Here is a 13256-nt window from a genome sequence, read left to right on the forward strand (position 1 = left end):
CCTAAAATATTTTTGGCTACACTTTTAAAGTGTAGCCAAAGTTTTTTACTTTTAGCTAAAAATAATATTGGCAACACTTCAAAAGTGTACTCTTTAATGGCGACACCTATTTATAGATATGACCACACTTCTAAAATGTCATATTTTTATAATTGAAAAAACAACACCTTATAAGTGTTGGCGTAAAATTTTTCACTAAAATATTGTATTCCCTCCAATATTTTTAGCTCTCCCTCCCATTTTTATTGGCCGAAAAAATAAACATTAATAAAATAATAAAACAAAACTCCCATGTTACCCCTAGTTTAACATCAAAACAACTCTCCCCTTCTGCTGAGAACGAACTGAAGAGCTGAGAACGAAGTGAAGAGCTGCGAACGAATGAACAAAGTGAAGAGCTGAGAAGGAATTAGCTGAGAACACTCCTTCTGTTCTGCGATTTGTGAGAAATAGCTGGTAAAGAGAAGTGAAGCGTTGAAGTCAAAGAAGAACTGAGCTGAATAGTTGAAGATTTGAAGTCACTGATAGTTCAAGTCATCTCTTTGATAACGATTTCTTGAAGAGTAAGTTTGATTGTCTTTTCCGATGCCTATTTCGTTTTGTGAAGTCACTAATAGTTCAATCTTTTTTGTTTTGTGTTTTGTGAAGAACTGGTTGTTTACAAGATGATGAAATGAAGTTAAATAGTCTCTCTCACGCTTTTCTCTCCAATTTCTATGAACTTTTATTTTGAAAGTCTAAATTTTAGCTTTAGGGTTTGAATTCTTGTGTTCTTGTACGATTTTTGGGAGTATGGCTAGTATTATAGCTTCATTAGTTGATTTTTGGGAGTGTAGCTTATATTCTTGTGTTCTTATCTCATTCTTGTGTTTTTTTCACTGTTGCTGGTTGGAAAAAGGTTGGTATTTGATTGAGAAAAACGTTTAGAGGAGCTGAAAAAAATAGTTAATATATATATATATATATATATATATATAGAGAGAGAGAGAGAGAGAGAGAGAGAAACATATATATGTAGAAACATATTCAAGGAAAGAAGAGTTCAATGTCGATAACATATCACATTTTCGAATTTGTTTCGCAGATCAATTTTTCAAGGTTTGTTCGAGTTCGAGATTCTGCCCGAAATTCTCATGTTTCGTTAGTGTTCGAGTTTCGTGCTGAAGATCGTTTCCTTGCTCCTCTCTTTCCAGTTCAGTGGCCGCAAAAAGGTAATGTCGTTTTCCTCATAGTACTCTTTTCGCCTCTCTTTCTATTTTAAGAGTGATATTGTGAATGTTTGATGTAATATCGCTTTAATGATTCGAGAGTTTGTATTCATTGTTGTTATTCCCCTATTTGTCATTCAAAGTTTTGTTCTGTTGTTTCTCTTCTCGATCTTTCTCTTGAATTGTCCCTTAACTTGGCTCAAGCAAATTAGTTTATGGTCATGCATTGGAGGTAGCTCTAGGCATCTTGATTGGTATTTTGTTTCTTTTTCTACTTATAGAGTAATTTGATGATATTAGAGTAATCTGAAGTAGTGTGTATACTTAAAGTTTAGTCAACAGAAATTAGTTTAGGGTCGGCAATTTGATTGTTCATATAATGTTGGTCCAACTTCGGGTGCACACATATTGGTTTGACTATTGCAACTGTAACACTAGAGTGTGCTTCTCTCCTGTATCTACACCATTGTAAGTTTAACCACTAAATAGGTGGATAATATTCTTCAATTTGATTTTGATCTTTCTTGAAATTAATATAGACTTAATATAGACTTAGATGACTTAATACTAGAAATTAATATAGACTTGGATGACTAAACAATAGAAGGTTACATGTACATATTCCTTTAAGAGAGAGCCACTGGGATTTACAATCCATGATATAAGACTTTAGATCACAAATATGCACATTACAGTGCTGAGGCCAATTAAAGGATAGGTGGTTCATTGAAAACAGTGTGTGAAGAAGAAATAAAGAAATGTTTCAGATAATAAGAGTTGACTCTGGTATTATTATATTATTTCTGTTTTCATTGAAAACAATGTTTCTTTTTATTTGATTTATTTTTGAGTTGATGTTGATTGAATATGAGATATGTTTCTTAATTAGTTACTTTCGCGGGTTTGATGTAATATCACTTTACAGATTTGAGAATTTATTTTTTTAGTTGTTATTCCCCTACTTGTCTTTCAAAGTTTTATTTTGTTGTTTCTCCTCCTGATCTTGCACTTGGAAGTTTGAAGTACTGTCCTAAAAAATCTAGTATATGCATTTCATTAAAAGTAGACTCACTCATTAGATGAACAGTTCACATGAATCTAGAGAGCATGAAATTGTTAGATGAACAATTCATATGAGTCTTAACAGTACACTAAGTTTTAGATTTTCTAAGCAATTTGTGAATGAGTATGAAATTGGGGAGGAAGTGGATTGACGTCAATTTGGGTATGCTTACTCAGTATTAAGTTCTCCAGTTTGTATGCAGTGATATACTCAGCAGTTAGCCTGCAATGCACTCCGATCTCACTCTTTCTGTCTGTCAATTCCTCTGCTCTACCAGCAATAGAAATTTTGCATTTTCAGCACTATCTACTAGTTTGATAGGATAATTTGTTAATTTTATATCTTTCTTAATTATGTTTATCCTATTAATTTTACTTATTTTTCCTTGGCAGTATAATCAAAAAACATCTATGGAGGATTCAATGTTTGATTTCAACTAAAACAAGTACCACCACTAGGTAAGAAATTTTTATCATCTCATAAATCCTTATAACTTACTCATGAACTTTAAAATTTATTTCTGAAGTAGTAAATGATTTAATGATTGTCACTGTAAGATGAAATATTGATAACTTCTTCTAGGAATTCAAATATCCCATCCAAGGATTGGATGGAGTTAGCAAGGTATAACGAAGAGTATATTGATGGTGTTGAATCAATCCTAGATTTTGCTTACTTTCATGGAGATCCTCAAGGGTAGGAGATTCAGGGCCCACGTGCAAAATGTTGTAATATTCGTTGGACTCGAAGGAATGTAGTGTATGATCATCTTATAACCTATGATTTGTTAAAGGCTATATTAGATGGATCAATCATGGGGAATGAGATATCAATTTTAATGCTGACGATGATATAGATTGCTCGCGTAATGATATTGATGGGTTGTTGAATGATCAATTTAGAGATGTTGCACAGGCTCAAGGAGTTTATGATGCTCCTAATGAAGATGACAAGAAATTGTATAACTTAGTTGATGAGGCAAGCCAAGAATTATATATTGGTTGTACTACATGATTCTCTAAATTATCATTCACACTTCATTTATATTTGTTGAAGTGTCTACATGGATGGAGCAATGATTCATTCTCTTCTCTTTTAGAAATTCCCGAGTTGAATATTTCTCCATCTTATAATAAAACCAAATCTATGGTTAAAAATCTTGGTCTTGATTATGAGAAATTTGATGCATGTCCCAATGACTGCATGTTGTTCAGGAATGATCATAAGGATGATGAATTTTGTCATACTTGTGGAGCTTCACGATGTATTAATTCTCCTGAAGTTGATAGTGAGCTTGAGCCTTCAAAAAAATAACATCGAGTTTTAGCAAAGACTTCGAGACATTTTCCATTAATTCCTAGACTCAAAAGGCTATATATGTGCTCAAAGATGGCAGATTCTTTGAGGTGGCATGAGGAGAAGCATTCCAAAGATGGAAAGTTAAGGCATCAAGCTGATGGCCTAGCATGGAAAGATTTTGATAGGTTGCATCCAAATTTTGCACTAGATTGTCGCAATGTGAGACTTGGTTTGTCGAGTGATGGGTTCAATCCATTTCGAACCATGAGTATATCACATAACACATGGCCAGTTATGTTGATGGTGTATAATTTGCCGCCTTGGATGTGCATGAAATCTGAATATTCTATACTTTCTTTACTTATACCTGGGCCACGAACACCTGGAAATGACATTGATATTTACTTACAACCATTGATAGATGAGTTAAAATTATTGTGGGATTTTGGGGTTGAAACATATGATGCTTCAAGAAATCAAACTTTTCAAATGCGGGCAGCTCTTATGTGGACTATCAATGACTTTCCTGCATATGCTATGTTATCTGGTTGGAGTACAAAAGGAAAGTTTGCTTGCCCTTGTTGAAAGTATGACACTAATTCTCGCTATCTTAAACATAGTCGGAAAATGTGTTATATGGATCATCGTGTTTTTCTACCCATGGATCATTCATGGAGATCAAACAAAAGATCTTTCAATGGTAAAACTGAATTCAGGCCTCCTCCACCCTTTTAAAAGGAAACTGATGTGCTTAATAACTTACAGAATGTTGAAAATGTGTTTGGAAAGAAGAGAAAGAAATCAAATGATGGTCCATGGAAAGAAAGTCAATTTTTTTGAATTACCTTATTGAAAGCATAATTTGTTACGTCATAACCTTGATGTAATGCACATAAAGAAAAACATAGTTGATAGCATACTTGGAACTCTTTTGGATATTTCTGGCAAAACAAAGGATCATGCAAAAGCCTGATATGATTTGAAATATATGGAATCTGAAAGAACCTTCATCCAAAAGATACTGACGACATTAAGAGAACAAAGTTTTCAAAATCGTGCTTCTCAATGACAAATGGAGAGAAATCAATTTTTTGTGGAGTTTTAAAGACAACCAAGCTACCTGATGGTAGTGCCTCCAATATATCTAGGTGTGAGCACATGGAAGAAATAAAATTGTCTAATTACAAAACTCATGATGCTCATTTCGTGTTACATTACTTGCTTCCAATACCAATGAAGAACATTCTTCCTGGTCATGTGTTTATTCCTTTGATTCGTCTTAGTTCCTTCTTCCATCGTTTGTGTCAAAAAGTAATCACATTGGAGGAACTGGATTGCTTAGAAGTGGAGATCATAGAAACAATAAATCAGTTGAAACAAATTTTTCCTCATTCATTTTTTGATATAATGATTCATTTGCCTATTCATTTGGCAAATGAAGTGAGATTAGGAGGTCCTGTTCACAATCGATGGATGTTTCCACCGAAATATAAATGGGTACATTTAAATCATACATCCGCAACAGACGTTATCTAGAAGGTTGCATAGCAGAGACACGAGAGAGAATAAATTGTTTGAATTTATTCTCTAAATATATGCATAGGGGTGTGCATACCAGATTTAACAAAAGATCCCGAAATAATGATGAATGTGACTCAAATGATGTAGAAACTTTGAGTTTGTTTCCTAACAAAAGAGTTCCTTTAAGAGCAAAGAAGACTAATCTAATAATTTTAGATGACAAGTCACTAAGTCAGGCACATGCATACTTATTGTGAAATTGTGACGAGGTTTAAGAATATATTGGGTACCTTAATTTGAATATAGTATTCTTTTTGTATAATTAGTTTTTTACTTATTTTAGTTATAGTTTTAGCAAAAAATGCATGTTGTGTAGAAAGCATGAGCAAGAGGTTAATACTGAGCCACAAAGATCTAATAGAGCAAGACCAAGAATCATTGTCAAAACTTCTCTCAATGGTTTGAAGCTCGTGTTTTGCAAGATGATGTGCTTGATTTACTAAAACAATTGTCTAGAGGATCAAATATATGTTGCAAAAATATGTTCTCGATATCTAATCAATGGATATAGATTTCATGTTAGGCCGCGTGATGCAAGGCGTAAAACACAAAATAGTGGTGTTACAGTAGTTGCCTCAACTACAAGCTTTGCAAGTTCAAAGGATAAAAATTCGATTGCCGCAGATTTGACTTATTATGTCAGAATAGTTGATATTGTTGAATTAGAATATAAAGGTCATTTTAAGGTTGTTCTATTTAAGTGCGATCGTTATGAGGTTGAAAATGATGCTTATGGCCTTACTTATGTCTATTTTGACAAGAGATGCTCTCAGTAAGAGCCTTTTGTGCTTGCATCTCAAGTACACCAATGTTTTTATGTGCAAGATCCATATGATCAAGATAAACATTATGTTATGAAGACTGTTCCGCGAGATTTATTTAACATGGGTGAGGAAGTTGAATCTAATCTCCCACAAAGTTATGACAACGAGCCATCTGAATATTTGATGGGACCATCTATACCAAAAGATAATGGTGAAGTGCTGTTAACAAGGACTGATGTGCCAGAAACTGTTATTGATGTGCCTTCAAAAGAATTTGTTAATCAACAACTTGAAGTTGAGTTTGAAGAGGAGTTTGAAGATGACGCACCATGAGTTTCATTATTTTTGTGATGACCATATAGTGGAGGCTTACTGTTTTATAATTTAATTATTTTTTTTGCTACAAACAGTTTAAGATATCTAATATTTGGAATTGAATATTAGATGGCTTCAAGGTTTAAGTATTCTGTGTTTTGTAATTAAATTATTTTTTTTGGCTACAAACAGTTTAAGATATCTAATATTTGGAATTGAAGATTAGATCGCTTCGATGTTTAAGCATTTTGTGTTTTGTAATTTAATTGTTTTTTTTGCTACAAATAGTTTAAGATATCTAATATTTGCAATTGAAGATTAGATCGCTTCAATGTTTATGTATTATGTTGCCTTTCTTTGTACACCTACTTGATGTTTGGTCAAGTAATTTCTGTTGGCTTCTTGTCTGATTATTAATTTACTAAGGAACTTGTACGCGCAGCTGAATATTTTTTATTGGCTGTTTGTTATTTATATTCTTATTTGTTTTTTTTTATTTCCAGGCAGTGGGCATTAGAGGCAGATCACTGAACTCTACAATTTGAAGTCGCTCCTTTTTTTGTCTCTGTCCCAAGTTCCTCGCTCCGAGGGAGATACATCTCTTTACCTATTAATTTTCCTTATTTGAATAGTTTGTTTTAGATTATAATTGATTCTCTACTCGACAATGAACTCGTAATAATCGTACAGAGAAATTGCTGGAATATGTGGTAGTATGCGTTTATAAACATGGAAATTCTAGGCTAAATGCATGGCACTTTTCGATTGCTAGTTATAGTTTACTGATTCTTAGTGAGCTAGAGAATTATTGAAGAGTGCTTATAATTGTTCTTGCATATAATGATGCATGTTTGACAGTTAGTTCAAGTGTATGTTCAAAGCAAATTAAGCCAGTTGATTGATATTTTTTTTTCATTTAGTTGTTTTAGGTGTGCTTTTTAATCTATACTATCACATTGCACCTTTTGATAGATGAGGGAAGTGTGAAAAGCTATGGATGTCATGCAGGTATATGGGTTGAATACCATCTATCCAACTGAATGTATTTTCTGATTTTATATTTCAAGAAATATTTGGTTTTTGACCTTATTATATACATGAATACTTAAGATTTCTCAAACAAATAACTTTTCTACCGTAGGAGTTAGTCCTATTTTGACACAGTTTGTTAATAATGGTATTACTTGTATGAACATTGTAGGTTTTGATTCCACCGTTTTGGATAATATGGTGCGAAACACTATATTACATATTGTAGCCTGTCATTGCTTCATTATCCAAAAATTAGTGAAACATGAAGTCTGAGCTACTGCATTTCTTGGGTTTTAGTGGTCTTGATTTGAGATTACAGTTTGCTTTGTGATGTCGGTAGTTCATTGGAAAAGACATTTTCTGTTTCCTTAATTTGAGAGATCTATGCGATGGAAAAGTTTTCTTGAAAAAAGAAACACATAGGGGTTTCAGAGTATTTAATTAAAAAAACAATTGAGTTCTTTATTTCATCAAAACTCTATTTTCTGATGTAAAGACCTGTTTAGTCGTTTTGAGCAGCAGATTTTATTCTGGAAAAACTGTCTTGGTCGACGGATCCCACGACGGACCGTCATGGGCACGACGGACCGTCGAGGGGGTCTCGTTCCAAGACACTTAGTTTCTGAAATTTGGGTACTGAAATCGACTCTCTGAACTTCGTGACGACATGGCAGGACGGACCGTCGTGGGCACGACGGACCGTCACAGACTCTTCAAGGAATTGAGTCTCTGAACTCTGTGACGGAAGCAGCAGGACGGACCGTCGCAGGCACGACGGACCGTCACAGGCTGCGTAATCCCAGGCTGGGTCGAATTTCCTTAAATGTTTTAAGGGACGTTTTGGACTATTCCTGCTATAATTATAAATTTAGTGGGGCTAATGTTAATAATTTAACTACTTGAGGGTTAAAGGAGATAACCTTGAATAAATTAATGGGTTAATTCATCATCTTTTATACTTAATTATATGCTAATTAGGGTAAAAGAAAGAGGGTTTGAATAAGAAAAATAGAACTAGGGGATCGGGTGTCACGAACCGACACGTAGAATTAGGGGATCGGGTGTCACGAACCGACACGTAAAATTAGGGGATCGGGTGTCACGAACCGACATGTAGAATTAGGGAATCGGGTGTCATGAACCGACACGTAAAATTAGGGGATCGGGTGTCATGAATCGATATATAGAATTAGGGGATCTGAGTGTCACGTTCCGGCACATAGGAGTAGGGGAGCGGAGTGTCACGTACCGACACAAGAGGAATAAAAGATAATGAATCTTGAAAGATGTTATATACTCAATTTAATGAACCTAATTCCCAAATGAGTATGATGGGGAGGCGTGAGTCCTCATTGATGTGCTTGGTGTTGTGACCAAGGGTTATGGTAATTGTAAATGCCGCATGTTGAGTATTGTAGTTGATTTTATGATATTATCTGATATATACTGTTTTCTATTTTGAGTTGGCCGATGATATCTACTCAGTACTTGTGTTTGTACTGACCCCTACTTGTATGTTTCTTTCTTTGTTATTTGTGGAGTACAGCGAACGTATCGTCGTCTTCAATTCAACCGCAACTCTAGCCAGTCTTCATTACACCAGATTTCAGGGTGAGCTAACGCTTCTAGCTTGGACTTGATCTTCTTCTTCATGTCTTGATGCCTTGAAGTTCCGGCATGGACTAGCTTTTTAGTTATTCTAGCTTTCTATTTGAGGATAGATGTTCTTGTGATGATGACTTCCAGATTTTGGGAATAATAAGTATTGAGTTTTAGAAGTTATTTATTGATTTCGTTAATGAGTTTTAAGTCTTCCGCATTGTATTCTGTTTATTATGGTTAAAACGTTGGGGTTTAGATTGGTTGGTTCACTCACATAGGAGGATAAATGTGGGTGCCACTCACGACGCTTTTTGGGTCGTGACAAACTTGGTATCAGAGCATTAGGTTCGTTGGTCTAATCACACAAGAACGACTCTAGTAGAGTCTTAAGGAATTGTAGGGGGACGCCTTTACTTTTCTTTGATAGGTTATAAGACTTTAGGAAAATTCCATTCTTTCTTTCTTTCGTGCTATTACTTGGATCCAATTGGTATCTAGGTGATACAAATTGGTATCTGACCATCTTCACTCTATTTCGCAGATGGTTAGAACTAGAGAACCGACTGCGCCAACACCAACATCGGCAAGACAAGAAGCGTCTGAGCCAGCCACTGGGGCTGTAGCTCGAAGAGGAGTAGTGACAAGAGGCTGTGGAAGAGGTCGCGGGAGGACGCCCTCTAGAGGAAGAGGACGAGCACCTAGCCCATCTGGTACTAGGGCGGTGACTCCTCCACCAACTGAGGAAATGGTAAGAGAGGGTGAGGAGGGGGAGAATGAACAAGTGCAGAACGAGGAATTGCCACCCCAACCTACCCCAGAGATGATCAATCAGGTTCTTGCTTATCTTAGTGGGTTATCTGATCAGGGCCAGACACCTCCAGTGTTTTCTGCACCAGCACCTCAGGTTCCGGAGGTACAACATGCAGTTACTGTGGCTCCCCGCATCCTCATTGGAAATAGGCACGTTTCCTCGTCTGACTACAGTGCCTATAATGACAAGCGATCAACATGAAATTTTCAGTAAAATCTTGAAATTGAAACCCCCAGTCTTCAAGGGTGCTGAATCTGAGGATGCCTATGATTTTCTGGTTGATTGTCATGAGCTACTACACAAGATGGGTATAGTAGAACGGTTTGGTGTTGAGTTTGTGACTTAGCAGTTTCAAGGAAACGCCAAAATGTAGTGGCGGTCACATGTTGAGTGTCAACCAATAGAGGCACCACCTATGACTTGGGCATCATTCTCTAGCTTATTTATGGAGAAGTATATCCCCCGGACTTTGAGGGATAGGAAATGAGATGAGTTATTGAGCCTAGAGCAAGGTAGGATGTCGGTTACTGCATACGAGGTTAAGTTTCGTGCATTATCCAGGTATGCCACCCAACTTTGTTTCAGTCCACAAGAGTGGATTCGGCCGTTTTGTGAAGGGGTTGAGGTCAGAATTGCGTATTTCAGCCTTACAGGTAGCGGCTACGGCAAAATCCTTTCAAGAAGTGGTAGACTTCGTGATAGAGGTGGAAGGAGTGAATCAAGATGACTTCACCATGGCATCGACATCAAAAAGGTTTCAAAAGGGAGGTGAATTTAATGGTTCTTACTCTAGAGGACAGGGTTCAGGAGGTTACTCAGTCCGACCAATTCAGTCTTCACTACAGACTGTAGTTGGGGGTCCACCTCAAACCGGTCAACTCTTCTCTGAGAGACTTATGCTTGACTCCAGAGAGTGTTATGGATGTGGGGAGACTGGACATATTAGGAGGAATTGTCCAAAACAGAGTTATAGACCCCCAATATCTAGAGGTAGAGGTGGTTATGGTAGAGGCCGTTATTCTGGAGGACGTGGTGGCCGAGGTAATGGTGGTTACCAAAATGGCCGGGGTGACGGACAAATGGGAACTACTGCAGCGCAACATGGTAGGGGCAACGGGCAAATAGGTGATAGGGCCCATTTTTACGCTTTTCCTGGGCGGTCGGAAGCGGAGACATCAGATGCTGTTATCACAGGTAATCTTTTGGTTTGTGATTGTATGGATTCTATATTATTTGATCCCGGCTCCACATTTTCATATGTATATTCCTCATTTTCTACTGGTCTTAATTTACATTGTGAATTGCTTGACATACCTATTCGTGTGTCTACTCCGGTGGGTGAGTCTGTGATAGTTGAAAAAGTATATAGGTCTTGTTTGGTGACTTTTGTGGGGAGCAATACTTATGTAGACTTGGTTATCTTAGAAATGGTTGATTTTGATGTAATTCTGGTATGACTTGGCTTTCTCCGAATTTTGCGATCTTGGATTGTAATGCTAAAACTGTGACGTTAGCCAAGCCTGGGACAGATCCGTTATTGTGGGAGGGCGACTACACTTCCACTCCGGTTCGTATCATCTCCTTTTTTTGTGCTAAGAGAATGGTTAGTAAGGGTTGTCTAGCTTTCTTGGCACACCTCAGGGATGATACTACCTAAGTACCTTCAATTGAGTCGGTTTCGATAGTCCGCGAGTTTTTAGATGTGTTTCCTGCAGACCTTCCTGGTATGCCATCAGATAGAGATATTGACTTCTGCATCGATCTTGAACTGGGTACTCGCCCCATTTCTATACCCCTTATAGAATGGCTCCCGCTGAGTTAAGGGAGTTAAAGGCCCAACTTCAAGAGTTATTGAGCAAAGGCTTCATTAGACCAAGTGCGTCTCTTTGGGGTGCTCCTGTTTTGTTTGTGAAGAAGAAGGATGGAAGCTTTCGGATGTGCATAGACTACAGACAACTGAATAAGGTAAAGGTTAAGAACAACTATTGATATACATTTTATAAACTATAAAATCGTTGACTACATTACGGAAACAAAGGAAAACAGAGCAATAAAAAAAAAGAGAGAGAAAGAACAACAAAAAAGAAAGAAAGAAAAATAGGACAACATAAAGACAGGAAAAAAGATTAAAAAAAGAGAAAGAAAGAGATGGAGAAAAAGAGAAAGACAGAAAGGAGAAAGAGCGACTCATATAAAAGAAAGAAATTTAAAAAGATGCTATAAATGGTAATAATTAAAGAGTATATTTAAAATAAGTAGTTATTTTTTAGAAGGAATTCACCCACGTAATTAACTCTATGTATTGTGTATTTAGTAATGTATATTTTAAAAGTAATAATACTAATCATTAACATATTTATTTAAGCACATTAAATTAATATATAAATATTATATAACATAATTTTCATAATACCATACATGACACAAATGACGGAATTAGTTTTTTTATAAGAAAATTTAAAATTTGAAAAGATAAACATACGAACTAATTAAAGAGGGTTTGACCTTTATTGTGTATATATTTAAATAATTTTAACATTATTTAAATAATAAAATTTTATGTCGAAGGGGGTTCGGGTGAACCCCCTGACACACTGTTGTCTCCGCCCATGCATGATTCACGCACATATTTGGTGCAATAATACCCTAAGCCTACATTTGCTTTATTACTTTTCATAGTATTTTATATTTTGAAATGACTATGTTCATAGATTTTTTCCCGTATAAGCGTATAACTTGTTTGTTTTTTAAATATGTTAGAGTTCTAAAATTAATTTTATCTTTAATTATGTTTAGTAGTAATTAAAATATAAGAAATAATTTATCATTTTATATCGATTTGTATTATTTTTATTAAGTATTTATCCATTTCGTAATAAATGAGATAACTTATGATATTAAGGCTGATATAGTATATTAATTGTCATATTATTTATTATTCCTTTCGTGTGATAGTCTGTGCGCGCACGGGCCAAATATTACTCCCTCTGTTTAAAAAAGGATGGTCTAGTTTGATTTTGAATGAAATTTAAGAAAAGAACGAAGATTTTTTAATCTTATGATTCTGAATTAAAGTTATGTCAAATGTAACAAAATTTTCTTTAATCTTGTGGTCTTAAACGTGCCACATGGAAAGTTAAAGTTAATGTGTTGCCAAAAAAAGAAAGAATTCATTTTTTTTAAACAAACTAAAAAGAAAATAGAGACATTATCTTTGAAACGGAGGGAGTGTAAAAGTTGTAAGTACTATTTTCAATTAAACCCTATTTTGATGTGAAATTATAGAGGATAAAAGAGTTCAAGAAAGTATTATGAAATGACATACGAACAATAACACTAATTATTGGAGAGTATTTACATTCATTAAATTTCAAATAATAATACTTTTACATCAATGTGTGCATCACACATGCTTAAGTATATGTAATTTTCTCTCTATATATCGGGGGGACAATTGACATTTTTATGTCAAATGGTGCTGCCATTTTCTTGAAGTGATTAGTAGCCGTAACAATATAATCAAAAGTACCTAAGAAATATAAAGTAATGAATGAAATATTAATGCACATATCTAAAATGGG

The 13256-nt window shown here is 35.4% G+C and overlaps 1 protein-coding gene across 1 annotated transcript; it reads left to right on the forward strand.

Moving 5' to 3' along the window:
• The first annotated feature begins 309 nt into the window (after nt 1-309).
• LOC112940514 (uncharacterized) lies at nt 310-11650 on the forward strand. Its single transcript, XM_069292590.1, has 6 exons — nt 310-563; nt 1085-1211; nt 2664-2729; nt 6734-7238; nt 8809-8873; nt 9406-11650. Exon 6 carries the CDS (start codon nt 10239-10241, stop codon nt 11130-11132), a length of 894 nt encoding a protein of 297 aa, XP_069148691.1. The 5' UTR covers nt 310-563; nt 1085-1211; nt 2664-2729; nt 6734-7238; nt 8809-8873; nt 9406-10238; the 3' UTR covers nt 11133-11650.
• Nucleotides 11651-13256: the final 1606 nt, after the last annotated feature.

This window comes from Solanum lycopersicum, chromosome 12 (assembly GCF_036512215.1).
Source record: "Solanum lycopersicum chromosome 12, SLM_r2.1".
NCBI lineage: Eukaryota > Viridiplantae > Streptophyta > Magnoliopsida > Solanales > Solanaceae > Solanum > Solanum lycopersicum.

Excerpts from the sequence above, each read along its gene's own strand:
- LOC112940514 (XM_069292590.1), top strand. The coding sequence starts at position 10,239 with ATGCCACCCAACTTTGTTTCAGTCCACAAGAGTGGATTCGGCCGTTTT.